Source organism: Mus musculus, chromosome 1, assembly GCF_000001635.26.
Source record: "Mus musculus strain C57BL/6J chromosome 1, GRCm38.p6 C57BL/6J".
Taxonomy (NCBI): domain Eukaryota; kingdom Metazoa; phylum Chordata; class Mammalia; order Rodentia; family Muridae; genus Mus; species Mus musculus.
In genome coordinates this window covers 133,157,066-133,175,769 of record NC_000067.6, presented here as the reverse complement: position 1 = coordinate 133,175,769, position 18,704 = coordinate 133,157,066, and the positions used below count along the sequence as shown (strand labels likewise).

General features: G+C 51.4%; 1 protein-coding gene across 17 annotated transcripts in view; it reads right to left on the bottom strand.

Annotated features, from left to right (window-relative positions):
* The window catches only part of Plekha6 (pleckstrin homology domain containing, family A member 6), a 141,404-nt gene extending 127,666 nt beyond the window's left edge, over positions 1-13,738 (bottom strand). For all 17 annotated transcript variants that reach the window (XR_003955328.1, XR_387170.4, XR_003955340.1 and 14 more), the window contains exons 1-3: positions 11,230-13,738; positions 5,681-5,757; positions 1,964-2,021 (exon numbers count right to left, since the gene is read on the bottom strand). Coding sequence is in view for 6 of the 17 variants with exons in the window: in XM_006529534.4 (XP_006529597.1) it covers positions 1,964-2,021; positions 5,681-5,757; positions 11,230-11,312 (218 nt within the window). In the remaining 11 variants the exon portion in view is untranslated. The remainder of the gene's footprint in view (positions 1-1,963; positions 2,022-5,680; positions 5,758-11,229) is intronic.
* Between the last annotated feature and the right edge of the window lie 4,966 nt (positions 13,739-18,704).

Sequence of the window (18,704 nt, the reverse complement as noted above, 5' to 3'; positions counted from 1 at the left end):
CCTGAGAAGGTCACAGAGGTGGGCGCGTCACCCCATCTTAAATAGTACGTTTTAAAATTATGTGTCTGTGTGTGGGTATGTGCACACGAGTGCAGGTGCCCACAGGGGCCCCCTGGAGCTGGAGTTACAGGCAGTTGTGAGCTGCCTGCAGTGGGTGCTAGGATTTAGTCCTGTTCTCCGGAAGGGCAACGTAGGCTCTCTTGACTGCTGAGCCACCTCTCCAGCCCCTGGGTGGTAAATGTGAAGGATGGGCGAGATAAAACACCAGGAGAGTGTTCAGTAAACAAGCCCAGCAAGGGAATGCTTACCAAAAACTATCAAGATGATGTCCTGAAGACTGAGAAATGTGCAGAGTGTTTATGTCAAGCAAGGGCTGGGCGTGCCCTTGCAGAGAGTCAGCTGTGGAGCCGTGTGACGACAGAGCGGTTTCCAAATAGGTCATGTGCAAAAGGGCTTTTTTTTTTAACTGTAAAAATATGGCTAACACCGCAGGGCAGGGTGGGGCATGCTTTTACTCCCCATATTTGGAAGGCAGAGGCAGGTGAAACCCTATGAGGTCTAAGTAGCAAGTTTCAGACCAGTCAGAGCTAAATAATGAGATCCTGTCTCAAGAAAGGGGTGTGGGGGGGTTGGAGGGGTAGCTTAGCAGTTAGGAGCAGGACCCAGGTTCGATTCCCAGCACCCACATGGTTGCTTGCAACCACCTGTAACTCCAGTACTGGGGGATTCATCCTCTCTTGGGGAGATGTGACCTCTGGTGGCACTGCACACGTGTAATACACAGACATGCAAGCAAAACACCCATACACATAAATTAAAGTATAGGTGTTCTGATGCAGGGATTATCCTAAGAGATGGACATGTTAAAACTATTGCAATGTATTATTATTGTTATTACTATTATTATAGTACTGAACCTCATAAATGTTAAACAAGTGATTACTACTGAGTTCTATCTCCAGCCTGTCTTCACTTAGGTCTCCCTAAGTTACCCAGGCTGGCCTAGAACTTCCTATATAGCCTGGGTGGGCCTTTAACTTGGGATCCTGCTTCCTGTCTCCTGAGTACCTAGGATTACAGACCAGCACCGCCAGGCCCCGATAGAGGTGAGGATTTCAAACAAAAAAGTACTAAGACTGGCGCCTTCCTCCCTAGAAACTCTGGCAGAGTCAGTACCTCAGCACCAGGGCAGTGGGCATCAGGACTCTTGGGAGGCTGCAGAATACAGGGGTGGCTCAGGCTTGGGCACAGAGCTTCACTTTTGGCAGGGAGCTAGAACTGAACTTTCAGGACAATGGAGAGACAGACAGAAAGACAGTGAGTTCCAACAGAAGGAAATGAGCCCAAGTATGTAGCTGTGGGCCTCCAATGCTGGAAGAGTCGCATCCTCTGCCTACCTGCTTCCAACCAGGAAGCTTCCCAGGGCCTACCTCACCCACCCCAGAGTCAAGACTCAAAGCCCATATGACCTGGCCAATCACGTAGAGGAAAGAAAGCACCCCACATCCCAAGGGCTACAGAGGCCCCCATCCAGATGAACAAGAGTAGCTGGGCCTGGCCTTACCACCGCCATCCTGTTTGCTCCCAAGAAGTCGCCCCCCCCAACATTCTGTACCCCGCTTCACATCTCAGTACCTGACTCTTTCAACCCTTTTCTGGTACTTCAGTGACAGTATCCCATACAGGCATGAGCCAGTCCTTCTGCTGGTTCAGCTCAGCCCAGCAGTCCATGGACCCTACCCCAGATACCTTTCATTGACTCACCCTAGTGACCCTTAGGCCACCAGACACATGCTTCTGTCTACCTGGTGCTCCTCAGTGCCTCTAGGCCATCCACAGACCCCGTGGCTACAGCTTGTGTGATATGCCAGATCCTTTAACCACCTCCCCTCCCTAGGAGGAATCTGTGACTGGGACAAAAGCCAGGCCAAAGGTGAGGTTAAGAAGAGAACCATCTACTCACTTGATGAAGTATGCAGCTCCTTCCGGGGTAGAATCCATCTCCCAACCCTTAGGCAAACCTGCAAGGAAGCGAAATCACAAGCTGAAGAGTCCAGGATGCAGATTCTTGTCTTGCCTCTACCCAGCAGCCCGGGGTCTGGAAGGACAGAAAAACTCCAGGGGAAGCCACAGTCCGAGCAGCCGCCTTTCCCCCCATTAATTCCAACATCCACATCTTCATCAAGTAAGGAGAAAGATGAAGGCAACAAAAAGAATCACTGCTTGGTGCCCGTCCTCACTCAGCCCACAAACCTCTCCTGAGCATCTGGGCCAGAGGCAGACCCCGAGACACATCAGGGAACCACAAATGCTCATCCTCTATGGAGCCTCAGCGTCCTCTGAACCCCTCATCACAGAGGTCAAGGCTGGTTCCAAGAGCGGGTGATTCATCCAAGCCCTCAGCACTCAAGGTTTAGATGGGATACAAGTCTCTGAATCCCAGGAGGTAACGTGTTAGGACCTCCAGGTTGCTGCTCTACCACAAGACCAGCTTGTGAATTTCATTAGCAACTTTTTTTTAAAAAGTGTCCAAGGGGTCACTGGCAGAGTCTCAGAGTGACAAGGACTGAATCACTGAGGAAACTAACCTTGGCCAGGAAGCTCTATGGACATTACCCTCATACCAGAGAGCCTGGTTAGGTCCTGACTTGCCTGATGTCTAAGGGTTTCTATTGCTGTAACAAAACAGCATGATCAGGAAAGGGTTTATTCAACTTACACTTCCAAATCACTGGCCATCACCAAAGGAAGTCAGGACAGGAACTCAAACAGGGCAGGAACCTGGAGGCAGGAGCTGATGCAGAGGCCACGGGCTTGCTCATCATAGCTTGCTCAGCCTGCTTTCTTATAGAATCCTGGACCACAGGTCCAGGAATGACACCACCCACAATGGGCTGGACCCTCTGACATCAACCACTAATTTAAAAAAATGCCCTATAGGCTTTGCCTACAGCCCAGTCTTATGCAGACACTTTCACAATGGAGGCTTCTGCCTCTAAGGTGACTTTAGCTTGTGTCAAGTTGGCATAAAACTAGCCAGCATGCCTGCTCACTCCACCAAAATACACTCTAGCCAAGTCCCACTTTCCCAGCACAGAGAGCCCCCAGCCCACAAGAGAGAACTTTGAGAAAATCTACATCCACCGGGGCTGGTGATCAATTCCTCCTACAGGGAGTAGAAGCCCCCGGGCTAACATACTGAAAAATGAGAGGGAATTCTCTTAGCTCTCACTGCTTCTCTTTTGGTCAAGAAAACACCTGTTGGTCTGAGTGTGCCATCACCTTGCCAGCTACTTTGGGTTACAAACTGCAGACAGCAGAGCCTGAGTTTGGGACACTGACTGGACGTTTTGAACCATCATTTTATCCGAGTGTATTTCTGAAGAGCCTATTAGTCCGTCGTAGCTACTATTTCAGTAGAACAAGCCAGCCAAGCTTAGCTCCTGACCCCAAGGACCCAAACCCTAACCCTAGCCCTAGCCCTAGTCCTAACCCTAGCCCTGACCCTAACCCTAACCCTAATCCTAGCCCTAACCCTAACCCTAACCTTAGCCCTAACCCTAGCCCTGACCCTGACCGTAGCCTTAGCCCTAACCCTAGCCCTAACCCTAACCCTAACCTTAGCCCTAACCCTAGCCCTGACCCTGACCATAGCCTTAGCCTTAACCCTAAACCTAGCCCTAGCCCTAGCCCTAACCCTAGCCCTGATCCTAACCCTAACCCTAATCCTAGCCCTAACCCTAACCTTAGCCCTAACCCTAGCCCTAACCCTAGCCCTGACCGTAACCTTAGCCTTAACCCTAAACCTAACCCTAACCCTAGCCCTAGCCCTAACCCTAAGGAATAAACCTCTCAGCAGCTGCCACTTAGCAGAGTGTCCCTTCTCAGATATGTGTGTCACCTCTATTAGTGTATCTAATGAACCATATGAAATGGGTGTTAAAACAAAAGGGAAACTGAGGCCCAGAAAGGTTAGTCAACTTGCTTAAGGTCATACAGGAAGTGTCTGGGCTGGGATGTGAGTCTTGGTCTGCCACCTCCAGAGCCTACACTCTTGCCTCTGTGTGGGTCCATAAATGCTTCTTGTTCCCCTGTGTCCCTGTGCGAGGACGCTCCCATTCAAAAGGGTGTGGGTTGGCAGCCTCCCTCAGTAGAGGGATCCCCATTGGGTCAGAATCATAAATAATCCGGCCACTGTGGTGTGCTGGGAAGGAGGCCAGTGTGGTTTCTGTCCTCTGCCTTTTCTAGCAACTTCCCTCCACACTGCCCTCTCTGCCCGGGCAACACCAAGAGCGCTTATGTTCCTGTGCAGGCGGAGTGCCCACGCAGGCAGCTGCCCTCCCAGCAAGCTTCAGGGGCATCTTAACTCCTTCCCGGCCTTGGATAACCAGTCGGCAGCAACCAAAATTGTCTCCCCGGGCTCTTCAGAACCTTCCAGATCCTACCTAGGGCAAGGCTGCTCTCAACACGAGCAGCTGAGGTCTTGCACCAGGGCATCCAGCCAACAGAAGAAGACAGCTTTAACACGGTGGCTGGGGTCTCATTTCACTTGAGTTGGAGATGGGACAGTGACAACTACAAACCCTTCTTGTAGTGCCAGCTTTCCTGCATGGAGGTTGCTACCCCCTTGTTCATAATCCTCTCCCATTTACAGAGATGCAGAGACCAAGTTCTAGAAGAAGCAGGCCCCTGTCCACAACCACACCAGTGGCAAGGAGAGCCACGATTGAAACTAGGTCTCTGCACCTCTGAATGTGCATTTCGCCAGGACCCCACTTCAGTTATTATCCAGGTGGCCTTGAGCCAAGTACTTCCTCTCTGCTCTTCATTTTCCTCCCCTAAAATGCAAGAGTTGAACTCCACCATCCCTGCAGCCTCTTTCAGCTCTGTACCATGATTTCAGCCCAGATCTAAATGAAGCAGGCACTAGGCAAGTGAAACCCTTAACCTGCAGAGCCCAGCAGAGCTAGCGGTGTCCTGTGAGTGACCGAGGCTGGTGTCTGGCCTGGTACAGGCTGTAAAGGGCCAGAGACTGTCCCACGATGCTGCTCACGCACCTCTCCCTCCTGGTCTCTCATCCTAGAGGAAGGTCTCCCATTCCCTCCAGGGTTCTTTACCCCTCTAACCCTAACAAGTCTTTCTCTGCCTGTTTCTTGTGTTTCATTGGCCTGTACACATCCTACCTTCCCTGCTAGTCTATTAGATCTAAGAGGGCAAGAAGGAAACCAGTGTTAGCGTTGGCCTCTTCCTCCACAGCTGAAGGAGTTGCGCCAGCCACCAAGGGCTATTTGCATTTAAATTGATTAAAATTACTTCCAGCCCACTGTAGACTAACCACATTCCCATTGCTCGCTAGCCCACGTGGCTAAGGGCAGCTGTACTAAGCAGCACAGGTAGGAAACGGTCCAACCTTGCATGCAACACAGGGGTTGGGTTCTGCCCAGTCCAAGAGCGTCTGGCTAGAGGCAACCTTCAGGTTGATCTGTCCTCTAAGATCTGCCCTGATACCGATGGCAGAGAAGATCCCTTAGAGGTGTTCTGCACTATTCCCCAGGGACCGCCCAGAGGCTAGGGTGAGTCTACTCGTAGCAAAGACGTCAAAGTAGGTCTGGGGCCAAGGGTTTCCATGACCACCTCGAGCTCTCAGCAACTGCAAAGGCAGGGGCCGGTGACTCCTTACCTGGGCCGGCAGAGTGTCCACTCTGGATGGGTGAGGCTGTACCAGGGTGCACCCAGCTGGTTGACTTCTCCTCATCACTATGGAAGAACCAATAAGGGTGGGTCAGGTTCCCAAACAGCTTCCTGGAGCAGAGCCCTCACCCTCTGAGACGGCCATGCCCACCTTGCCATGCCTTCTTGTATTTGAAGGTGCAAAGACAACACTGAAGAGTCGGAGGTAAGCTCCATCAAATCCCCTAGCCCAGTAGAAAAGCAGGCACAGGCAGACAGTGTGCTGAGATGCAGCAGGAGTGCAGAATCTAGGCTGCAGACGCAGTGCCTCCACAGTGGACAGAATGTCGCTGCCCACGATGGGGCAAGAAGAGGGGCCAGGGCCTCAGGTGGCTAAGAGGTGATCACTGCGTGGCTACAGTGCTATACACTTATATTCACAGCATTCCCTCCATGTAAGAATCTGACAGAAAGTTGAAGTGGGGTACACAGCTTTAGCCCCAGCACTTGGGAGGCAGAGGCAGTCTCTGTGAGTTGGAGGCCTGCATGATCTACATATCCAGGTCAGCCAGGGCTACATAGCACTTTGAAATGCTACCTCAAAAAAATTTTTTTAAAGGATTGAAGATGGATCTATGGTATGCACATGGCCCTCAGTTCCACCCCTAGCACCAAAAAGGGAAAAAAAAAAAAAAAAGACAGATTTCCAATCCAAAATTCAGAGAACGTATGTAACTTGCCCAGATCACACCAGAAAGTGATGCCCTGCTCACCCCGCAACCCCAATCTGAAGACAAAAAGAGCTCATCGGTTTTCTTCACCCCACCATCCGACGGGCACTAATGCTTCCAGATGTGTCCCAACAGGAAGCTGTGGCCTGCCAGTCTTGGCCATTTCAGGATGGACAGTGATGGAGACAGGCACTTCCAGATGGACCGAGCTCTAGGGTGGGGCTTGAGATGAGACTCCACCCAGTGTCTCGGGAATAAGTGACAAGTATAAGATCCACAGAGTCGGCTCGATTTTTAGTATAGCAAGACATACAAGAAACTGCATGCGTATATAAACCAACACTCTGACGTATAGGCAGAACACCTTGAAAACTTCCACCAGATCAGGATATTGAACACCCCACTTCCACCCCAACTCTTTATGTCCCTTTGTACTTCCCAGTCTTCCCACCCTCTCAGCCTTGTCTACCCTCCCAGCTCCTCCTACCTCGCCCCTCCCCAGCCACGCCCATCTGCTTTGCATATTCATTATCAAGTTTCTCAAGAGGAGCCAGACTCCTCTGTCTTAACTTCCTTCCCCCTTCCATCGTTCTTCCACGCTGCAGGGTTAGTAATTCCTGACTAGCCCTTCCCAAGGTGAAGGATTCTCCAGTGTGCCCACAGAATGGACATACAGGTCGTTCTCGCCTCGGGCCAGTACAAACAGGGCTGCTGTGAACATCTGTGGGCAGTGAGGGGGCGGGGCGCCCTTGTGTGTTTTCTTTTGACTTTATTAATTTTTCTCTGAGGCCGGACACCTGCTGCATACAGAGACTTTCCAGCTGACCCAACCCTCTGTCAAGCAGCGAAGAAACAAAGCCACGGTTCTCGTGATCTCTGCACCCCGGAGCCACCGGGAGCTCTAGGAGATAGTCTCTAACGGTGGGCCTTTGGGTCCCGGTTTGGTGATGGCTAGAAGCCAGAAAGGAAGGCCAGGAATTCAAAGAGCTTGAGGCAGCCAGTGTCCTTAGCCTCTTGGGCTGCCCTGACCCTCCCTCCTCTCCCCCAGGTCCCTTCCACCTCCACCTCACCCAGATGCTGTGGATAGCCCCGGTATAGGATGGATGACTTTCCCCCACAGGCTGCAGCTCCCTCTGCAACCCCTTACCAACCTCTCCTTGTCAGCCAGGCCCAGAACAAGGCGGCTAGGGGTTGCCTGGCCTTAGCCCTCCTGGGGAAGCTAGACCTGGGAGGGCTGGTGTCACTACATATCCAGTCTCCAGGAAGAACAAGTTCCTTCCCCAGGCTCATCTGTGAGTGGCCAGTCTAGTTCTAGTGCCTTCTCACCAGCCTTGAGTCCCAGGCTGCCTCTCCTACCCACCTACTCCACCTCACTCTCTAGAGCCCTTAATTGAAGAAAACGTCAAAGCCACCAGGTTTCCTGCATGTCTGCCCTACCCTTGGGCAAGCGTACCCAGCTCCTTGCCTGTCCTTTCATTCTTGTCTCTACATTGGAAAGGGGGCAGCCATCTCTCCCCTGAGGTGAACACTCTGCCCAGGTTTCTGCCTACGCATGTGTCTGCCATCTTTTACAGAAGACCCTCATCCTGCTGAGTGTCCCGGCTTGAATCATGAAGTGCCTCTCCCCGCTGCATGCAGCACCTTCCCCTGCACTCCTGTCTTCTCCCCATGCTGTGGCGGGTCTCCTAAGAGCACAACTCCTGTCTCCCTCTCAAGTCCAGGACCCACCCCCATTATTCTGACCCCCACCCCCATTATTCTGGTTTCTGTTCCCAGCCCCCTGAAACTACTTTCCACTAAGGGCACACTCCCATGTTCCTAAGTGTGGTAGCCATTTCCTATCCTTTGGCTTTTCTGCTGTACTGACCACTGCTGAGCACCCCTTCCTGATTCCTTCTCAAGCTCCTTCTTCAGTCTTCTCTCCTCTCCAATCCGGTGTGGCTCACCTCTGACCCCCTTAGTCTCTTTCCCAACCTGGCCTGTCTTTCTCTACATGCTCCTTACATACTAATGCTGCCCGGTGACCTTCCTGTCCCCTTGCTCACACTTTCAGAGGTCTCCCCCCTCTACAGGACAACTCCTAGTGAACCCTCTTCCTCCCTGGCATGACTCAAATGCCAGCTGCTATACGACCCTGTAGATGACACACAGGGACCTCAAGTTCAACACTTTACCACTGAATTTATCCGCACCCCCAAGTCGGGCTTCTAATCTCAATCTTCATCATGCTCAAGTGGGACGTTGTTGTGAGATGCCTCTTCCCTCCATTCAGCCACACTCCTCATCCTCTTGCTAGAGGTATCCCCTACTCTCCCACCCTTTCTTTCCTCTCCATTCTCCCCACAGCCATCTCAGACTTCTTGGTTTCACGGCAGCTTCCTAACTGCATTCTATTCTGGAGCCCCCAGCCCCTTCCCCCTATTCCCCACCACCACCCCACCCACACACACAGCAGCCAGAGGGCTCCTCCTGGATGCAGATCCTACAACAAGCCCCAGGATAAAGTCCCCTATAGCGTTCTGTCTCTTGTGGAATAGATAAGTCCTTGGCTAACTATCAGGCCTTACTCACTCTGCTCATCCCCGCTTTTCTGTCTTAATTTCTCTGCCACCCCCAAAGCTTCCACTTTCACTGTGACCCAAGGAGGTTCTAGGTACCTTTGCCTCCAGCCCACCCTGCCTTCCTTACAAGGCCTCCAGCTGCCCAAGGCCACTATAGTCTTCCCTTCCCCTTTAGCATCAGCCAAGCACTTAGCCTTTGGATAGCCTCTCCAGTCTCCCTTCAAGGTCTTAATTTTGCTCCTGGGTCCCATAGTCAGCATCACACAAGTGATGGCCTCCCAGGATGCACTGTGTTGTTCTGTGCCTTCTCCTACCACCTTAAAAGTAGCTTCTTGGTTTTATTTTTGTGTTGCAGGACGGACTGAATGCTCGCTGTGTCTAGACCGTGGAGTGAGATGAAAGAACAGGAAGAGATTGGGAAGCAAATTCAACGTCCTCAGGAGCTCTTGGGAATTCAGACCACCAAGCTGTCTCTGCTCGCCAGCCTGGTCTACAGAGTGAGTTCCAGGACAGCCAGGGCTATACAGAGAAACCCTGTCTCGAAAAACCAAAAAAAAAAACAAAAAAAAAAAAACAAAAAAAAAAACAAAACAAAACAAAAAGAATGGGATGGGGGACCTCAGGAATCAGTCTCTTTTTTGTTTTGTTTTGCTTTTGAGACAGAGTCTCACTATGTAACCTCAGCTGGCCTAGAAGTCAAAGATCCGACTGGCTCTGCCACCAGAGTGCTGGGATTGAAGGTGTGCCACCATGCCCAGCCCCAAATCATTCTCTTCGGTAAACTCCTTGGACGGTTTCTTATTTTAGTTCTGGTTTTTTTTTTTTTTTTTTTTTTTTTGAGAAAGAGGCTCACTATGTTGCCCAGCTTGCTCTCCGGGACCTCTCAGGTCAAAGTGATCCCCCTGCCTCAGCCTCCTGAGTAGCAGGGAGCACAGGCACACCCCACCACACTTAACCTTGATGATTCTTTTTTTTTTTTTATTTCAAAACTTTTTTTTTTTTTAGACAGGGTTTCTCTGTATAGCCCTGGCTGTCCTGGAACTCACTTTGTAGACCAGGCTGGCCTTGAACTCAGAAATCCGCCTGCCTCTGCCTCCGGAGTGCTGGGATTAAAGGCCTGCGCCACCACGCCCGGCCAACCTTGATGATTCTTATGGATTCAAGCCTCTGATGGAAGGGAAGGGACTCTGATTTTAATCATGGAGAAGTTCTGTTATTTGGGATCCTAACCCTGGGGCCAAGTTCTTACATTGGTGAAGTTACCGCTAAGACAATATAATTCAGCATCAATTATGATAAATAGTAGTGATAATAACAGAAGAAAGTGCCGCACACGTGTGGAAACAGAAACCCCAAACCACAGCGAGCCCCTGCAACGGAGGAAGTAAGCTCAGACTCAGGCTGACCTGGTGCCACGATTGACAAGTGGTCCTGTCTCAGACAAATACTTTACATCTTTCCCGACCTTATGTCCTATGGCAACAGCACGGGGGCTACCTCTAGCTTCTCTTCAGCGCTAATGTTTTCTGAGTGGCTATCTTGAGGAAGAGGAAGCTTGTCGAGTGTGGGAACAGTCCAAACTGCTGTGCTATATACACTTGCTAAATCATTGGGTGATTTCTTTCCTGGCAAAAGATGACTATAAGAGAAGCCGGCCAAAAAAGGGGGCCAAACGGGGCCACTTTGCTATAATGAGATTATGCCACAGCCATTTGGTTTATGGAATTAATAGAACAGTGCTAATTTATCACTGAGATCAGCAAAGCCTCCCCCTAAAGGATTCTTCAAGCCTGAGGCTTTCTTCTGCCTCCTGACCACAGACCCGGGGAAGCAGCAGGCAGGGGGAGGAGCTGCAGGAGTCCGCAGTGAGCAGGTGGGAGAGGCAGGGGCTCCTAACACGCTGTCAGTCTGCCCAAGTCTGGAGGAAAGAAGTCGCCTGGCCTCGGTTAATGTAAGAGCTGGAAGAACTCCTTGCTGCAGGGTGCGGTGGTCAGGAAAGAGGCTCAAGGCCACCTCGCCTGCCCTGCCTCTCCAGCTCTGGGAAGGACGTCTGGGAGCCTTCCTGGACTTTGCCCCATTGAGGAAAAGGCGGGAGTCACATTCAAACAGGTATCTTGATAAACTTATTAGTCAGCCACCCTCTCCCTCCACCACCAACCCCAGCCTGACCCCCGGCCCTGCTACCTTTCAAGTCAGACAACTTTAAAGAAAATGTGGAAACGGGGTGGGGGTGGGGGATTGGATGGGGGAGAACGAGTTCTACATACTTGATGAAGAAGATTCTCCCGCCGCGGTCCACTCCGTAGGTCCATCGGCCTGGCAGGTCCAGCCAGTCGATCTCATCGGCCATCTCGGTGTCCCCGCAGCCCCTCTGGTTCTCCGCGCCCGCCCCCCGCGCCAAGCTGGCGCCCCCCACTTTCTGCGCCTCCTAGAGGCGGCGATGGGGGAGGGGGTCCGGTGTGGTCCGGGCGCACCTCCCGGTTCCCCCGGCGGTGACTCCGGCCTCCCGCTGAAGGCGAGCTGGCTGCCAGCCGGGGACGGGCGGGCACTTAACCCAGGCGGGGTTCGGTCCTAGACACCTTCCGCCCTCTCTGCGCCCCGGAGCTCCTCTTCGGACCGGCTCCTGAAGTTCAGTGCTGGGCAATTAGCGTGGTGAGTAATTAGGAGGCTCCTGCCGTCGCGGCTGCTAACGGGCAGCGCCGGCCTCAGTCCGCTCCCGCCAGCCGGCGCGGCGGGGAGAGGCTCCCCCGGAGCCCGCAGGTTGCGCCGAGGTGCGCCCCGGCTCGCCGCTCCGAGCCTGCTCTTGAGCTGCGGGCCCTAGAGGCGGGGCCTGGCTGCGCTGCCGAGGACACTTCCCAGCCTCGGGATGCGCCCGCAACCGCGCGCGGCCAGGGAAGCAGGCGCCGAGGGCGAGCCTTGAGTCACGCACGGCGCAGAAAGGGGGAAGTGATAACACCACTTCGGTTGATGGGAGGTTAGTGCAGGAACAAAGGTCGAACGCGGGAAGGGTGGCGCGGCCAAGCGCAGCCCGGGATCTAGGAGGCCCTTAAGCCAAGTTGCCAACCTAACTAGTTCAGCTAGTCCTCATCTTACCTCCCCGGCACCTTCTCCAAGAAGCCCGCCATGACTGCAGAGGTTTTCAGAATCCAATCGCCTTCAGGGACTTCCAACTCATTCTTCCCAACATGTGCCAGAAAAAGAAAAAGGAAAGGAGAAGGAAAAGGGAAAAAGGAAAAAGGAAACAATGAGAGTACAGGGATATGCATGTGTGAACTGGATGCTGGTTTCCAGCATTCCACACTGAAAAAATAAAATAAAATGCTATGGGAACCTATAGTTCTGCCTCCAGGGTACAAGCCAGATTCCATGCTTTCTTCCGACCTACTCAAGACCTGCTCCAGGGGCTCCAACTTAGTGGCCACTGTTCCAATCACCTTCCAGACCCAAGGGATAGCTAGGTGGACACTGGGATAACTGTCTGTATTTAAAGGATGAGGTGCGTGGGATGACAGGCAGCAGGTGTCTGTTGAACAAACACCATGGTCTGAGAGACCTGATTCCCCATTAGGTGCCGCTTACCCTATAGTGACACTTCCTCCAGGAGCCCACAGAGGACTCCACCCCAGGTTTATATGGCCATTCTCTGCATGTGCCTTATAAATACACGACGGTAGTACTCATCACGGTGCAATGCAAAGACCAGTTACTCATCTGTCTTCCTGACCCGGCTGTGTACAGCTCAAAGGGGCGGGGTTATTCCATCTTAACTTTATAGCCACAGCACTTAGCTGGGGCTAGTAGCTGGGTAGTGCTTGAACACTGCCCGGTACAGTCCTAGTTGGGAATTAGTCTTGATTCCGATCATAATCCTGTACTTTCTGTACTTTCGAATGGAATTTCCACAGTAAACAAAACAATAAGCAGAGGTAGGATTGTCTGATGGAGATCTTTTTGGAAAATAAAACAGTCTGCGACCCTTCTGGTCTGTGAGCCACCTAATCCGGCACTGGATGGATGGTGAGCTGAGAAAATGCCTCTCGGGCCCTCTGGGGCCCTCTGGGGCCAATCCTCTTGTCATAAGTTGAGGAAACTGAGGCACAGAGAAGGAAAGGACCGGTCACGGTCCCTTTGCGAGGTGGTGGCTAAGAAGAGCCCACCCATTAGTGTCCCAGACTTGAGCTCTTTCCATTACATCATCTGCCTCCCTCACAGGAACTCTGCCAGCCCTCACAGGCCGGCTCTAACTGCCAGGTCTATGTTGAGTCCATTTTCCAGGTGAATAAAGAAGCAGAAACCAGCAATGTCCAACTCTTTTATCTCCTTAGATCCTGCACGCTTCTGGGGGGGGGGGGGAGCTACATTTGGTGGTAAATTGGGCCACGTCTAAGAAAGAGAGAATGTGGGTGTCCCTTAGTTCCTGCATTGGGGAAGGTGGGGGGTCGGGCAACAGACTTCCGGGACCTTGTGAAACACCTGTAAGACTCATCCTGTTGATAAAGCGCAGGCACCTGCCCAGCTTGTGATATCCAGAGATCTAAACGGCCAGGATTGCTGCCAAGATGCTTTAAGGGAAAATACCAGCAACCAGCACACTCCCTGTCCAACCTGAGCAACCAGTAAGGGCGGCTGCCTGGGCTGCACGTGGGTGGAAAGGGAAACGGGGACAAAATGAGACCTATTTGGAACATGTGGAGCGCCACTGTCTTCTCTGAGGAAAGCGGCCTCCATCAAGCTGGCCTCCCCAGAAGACAGTTGCCCCCCACCCCCACCTCCACCCCGTGTGTGTGTGTGTGTGTGTGTGTGTGTGTGTGTGTGTGTAAGAGAGGGGGGGGCGGGGCACAGTAATCCCATGCAGAGGCCAAAGAAGAACTTAGGTGTCCTGCTCGATCATCACTTCTGCCTTAGTCCCTTGGGACAGAATCTTTCACGGAACAGGTTCTCTCCTGGAACCTGGGGGCTGGGCTGATGCCAGAAAGCCGAAGTCATCCACCTCCTCCCATCCTAGCACTACAGGACCGGTGTGCACCAGTCATGCCAGGCTCTTACAGGGGTGCTAGGAGCTTGGATTCAGGTCCTTACAATGCATAGTGAATGTGTTTACCTGCTGAGCCACTTCCCCATTCCCAGACAGAGTCTTGTTTAGTTAGATAAGTTAGTCTTAGTTAGATAAGAAAAAGAAGCCAAAGGTTGATAGTTTTCTTTTTTTCTTTTCTTTTCTTTCTTTCTTTCTTTTTCTTTTTTCTTTTTACTTGTCTGAAATGAAAACTTGGGTCCGAAAGTCTTTCCCTAACTGTAGTGTGTTGTCAGTAATATTTATTTTGCATTGTGATGGCATGGAACCCGGGTCCTATCACATTCTGTAAGTGTTCTACCTCTGAGCCACACCCTCAGCTGGCATTTTAGTTTTTTATCAATATGGTAAATATTGAAATATGAGGACCAAAACCTCTCTTGGTTCAACAATTACCCAGAAGACGGAGGGGAGGTTGATAGGTTAAGAAGAAAACCTTACATGCTTTGTTAATGGAGTCAGGGATTTAACTGTATGTTTCTCCTGCACATTTTATCTCTTTAAAAGGTAATAAAGTATGCTAGGCTGTGGTGGCACAGGCCTTTAATCTCAGCACTCGGGAGGCAGAAGCAGGCAGATCTCCGAGTTTAGGGCCAGCCTGGTCTGCACAGTGAGTTCCAGGACATCAGTGGCTGTTACACAGAGAAACCCTGTCTCAGGGGGGAGAAAAAGGTAATAAATTGGCTCAGAGTGGCAGTCCATGCCTTTAAACCTGGCATTAAGGCGGCAGAGACTGACGGATCACTGAGTTTGAGGCTAGTCTGGTTTATCTATATAGCAAGTTCCCCGACAGACAGGGGTGTATAGTGGGGCTTTACCTCAAAACAAAACAAGCCTCAGTAGTTAGGACACTTGCTGTTAAGCATGGCAGCCTGAGCTCACTCTCCAAGACATGTAGAAGAAGAAAACCAGCTTCTACAAGCCGTCCTCTGACCTTCACCTGGGGCTATGGGAGACACACATAGACACACTTACAGGATCACACACACACATGCACAATGCACACACACTTACAGTAATGAACCCTGTGAGTTTCCTTTTGACCCCTGTCCTGTCCTACTTATTCCTGTGTGCTGGTCAATCTGTCCACCTACCTCAGCTCCTTGCAGAGGGAAGGGGTTGTGTACAGACCCAGCCAATCTGCTTCCCTTTCTCCATCATAAATACTAGGTCAAAAAGGATTTCTGAATCAGATCACAGCAATGAGACTCTGTATGGAAAGATCCTAGATTCCCCTTGAAGAAGCAGGCAGGGGCCACATTGGTGCTTCTGAGACGGTCGGGGGACATCCAGCTAGAAAATGAACCAACATAGGAGACGTGGAGCAGGGGATGGAGAAAGCTTAGTCTTCACGGCTCCCATTTGCCCAGATCCCAGCTGATCAGAAGATACTACCCCTGGAGTCTCCAGATGGCTGCCATTCCCCATGCTTACTGGTTTCAGCCAGATTTAGTTGAGTTTTTGTCCCTAACAACTGAAAAGTCATAGACAATACAAAGTTCAAAAAAAAAAAATCAGTTGTTTCTTCCGTGTGCTATGAAAGCATGTTTTCTATGACTTGTGGACGGGCCCTCTTTCAAGAAAGCTACAATGGCCAGGCAGTGGTGGCGCACACCTTTAATTCCAGCACTTGGGAAGCAGAGGCAGGCGGATTTCTGAGTTTGGGCCAGCCTGGTCTACAGAGTGACAGAGTGAGTTTCAGAACAACCAGGGCTACTCAGAGAAACCCTGTCTCAGGAAGAAGAAAAGAAGAGAAAAGAGAAGAGAGGAGAGGAGAGGAGAGGAGAGGAGAGGAGAGGAGAGGAGAGGAGAGGAGAGGAGAGGAGAGGAGAGGAGAGGAGAGGAGAGACGAGACGAGACGAGACGAGACGAGACGAGACGAGACGAGACGAGACGAGAAGAGAAGAGAAGAGAAGAGAAGAGAAGAGAAGAGAAGAGAAAAAAGAAAAGAAAGCTACAATGTCTGAGATCAACTTGTCTAAAGTCCATGTTGTTCCCATGGAAGGCCTGGAAGAACTCAGAGGAGGCTCCCAGAGCTGTGACAATTCTATGAGAGCTGGCACCTCAGCTCTACCATCTAAACACATGACCTGATTCACCTACTCGCAGAAAAATCGTAAGATGTAGCCCAACTCTATAAAAGAATGGCCACCTCAGAGGCTCTTACAGAGTGCTGTGTTACTGTTTATAGCCGTCATGCTCCCCTCAAGCAAAGCCTGCCCAGTCTTACAGGAAGTGGAGAGCCTAGAAAGGCTGAGGTTAGGGTGGGTTCTGCCTGAGCAGGAAGCAACTTGTGCTTCTGTGCTGGTGTGAGGGTGGAGAGGCAGCTCAGGTTATTGTTAAGTGCGTCTGAGAAGGAGCCTGGGAAGATGATGGTTTTGGCTAATGAGCCCTTGCTCACCGGAGAGGAGCGCACCCAGAATCTGCTGCCTTCAGCTCCCTTCTCAAAGCCTCGGCGCTGGCTCCTTCTGGGAATGCTGCCAGCCCAAGAGAGATGGCTGATGTTTTTCCTGCCAGAAAATTGTCCTGGAGCAGAAAGCTGTCACTGGTGGCCTCAGAAGGGAAGAGGAGGGCTGACATGGTGGAGGCAGGAGATGAAAGCCGGGTAGAACTCACAGGGCCCGCAGTCACCCCGCTGGCCCTCCGGCTCTCTTGCCCAGCCCATTTCAATGTCTGTCCTGAACTTTTTGGACTACTTCCTCTTCCTCTTTTTCTCTTTCTTTTTCTTTTTCCTTTTCTCTTTCTTTCTCCTTCTCCTCCTCCTTCTCCTCTTTCTCCTTCTTTCTCCTTCATTCTCCTTCTTCTTCTCTTTTCTCCTTCTCCTTCTCCTTCCTCCTCCTCCTCCTCCTCCTCCTCCTCCTTCTTCTTCTTTTCTTTTTCTTCCTCCTCCTCCTCTTCCTCCTCTTCCTCTTCCTCTTCTTCTTCTTCTAGAAAATAGCAGCTGGTATTGATCATGGCCCTTTCCTGGACCCAACACAAGCACTTTGGTTCAGCTTAGTTCAGTTCAATCATCTCAGAGGCCACCTGGCTATGTAAAAACAAACAAACAAACACCATTCTGTTTTAGCCAGTCGTCTTCTTCCCCTCGTGTCTCTGTCCCCACCATCCCTTGGTCACTCCACTGAATTCAGCCAGGCCTTGGCTCTCTTTTCAGCCTTTTCCTCTTCTCCCGTCTCCTCTGTCAGTGATTTCAGAACTGATCTGAAAAATGTACCCACCACTCAACTGATCTCTGTTCTCTGACAATCTCTGCTCCAACCAGCTACCTGTACCTAAGGTCTAGTACCTAGTACCTAGTACTTTCTTGACCCTCAGTTCCAATCTGACGAGGAAACGGAACCTGGCCATCCTCTTTCTGACCCCACTGTGCATCCCTGATACCCGTACTCCTTCCTGCATCTTGTCTCTCTATGGAGCCTTAGTCTCTCGAGTTTCCTCTTAATCTGTCCCCAAGCCTGTTTTATGCCCTGCCTCTTTCAGCAACGATGGCCAGCTGGTCACTGCATCCCTTCAAAGGCTGATAGATATCCACGTCCTCAGCTGTATCCACACTTGAGCGAACTACTCTGAATTAATCTACCTACTTTTCTGCTCCTGTGCCCAGAAAAACATGATGCCAAGCCACTGGAGGAATTAGACAAATTGATGCTAACTGAGCACTCTGGACTCTTCCACATGCTTCCAACCGCATCTCCAGTCACTCTCAGCTGCCGACTGAATTTTCCCCTGAGAAAATGAAGACAATCAGGAAGGAGCCATCTAGCCAGCTCTGCCTAGCTCCAGCCCCGCCCCCAGCCTGCAGTCAGTCTTACCTATCTCTGCCCACCGGTCTCGGCCCTCCCAGTCACAGCTAAATGTTGTATGTGTTCCAATCTGACAAGAGTCATTCTCCGGCCAGCTCCTCAGAAGGAAACCCTACTCCATCACTAATCGTCTCTCCCCTACATTCCCATCCCTATCTCCCTTTATTTACCGCTTTTCCTCAGGGCTATAGCCAAAATCAAGGTCTCTGCCATTAACAACAATACAGCAGACCCCAAGCCCACCCCACCCCACAGCTGCCACTTCATCCAGCCTCTGGGGTTTCACTTCCATTTTTCCCAAGAGTGGTTCAGGCACTCAAGGTGCCTTATTCTTTGTGCCCAGTTACTGGTAGTCAAGATTACTCCATGTTGCTTTTCTGTTCTCATCTGAGGGACATCTCTGACCCAGGTGATTAGCTCTGCCCCTCTGGCCTCTGAGCACTCCATGTCTCCACTTATGCCCCGGCCATCCTGATGCCTGCTGTTCCCTGATTTCCTGTGTGACATGGCCTCCAAAGCCTGGAGAGCTATCCCCATTTATCTCCCATCCCTTGTTCTCCTTCCAAATGTAATGCAGGAGGGCGTCCTCTTCGTTTGCCTGCCATCCTCCTGTTTACTGTCGTTACAGCCTTCACCAATGCCTGTCCCCTCACTATACTGAACTGAACCCCAAGCTGGTCTCAAACTCAGGATCCTTCTGCCTCAGCCTCCAAAGGGCTGGGATCACAGGCATGTGCTGCTGTGACCAGCCCAGCTATTCCTTTTTAATCATTTGGGTAGCTGATTCTAACGTCCTAAGGCTGGGGTGTCCCTCTCAGGCCCGTCTCGATACTCAGCTGACATGGTCTTCCTGGGCATTGTCGTAAAT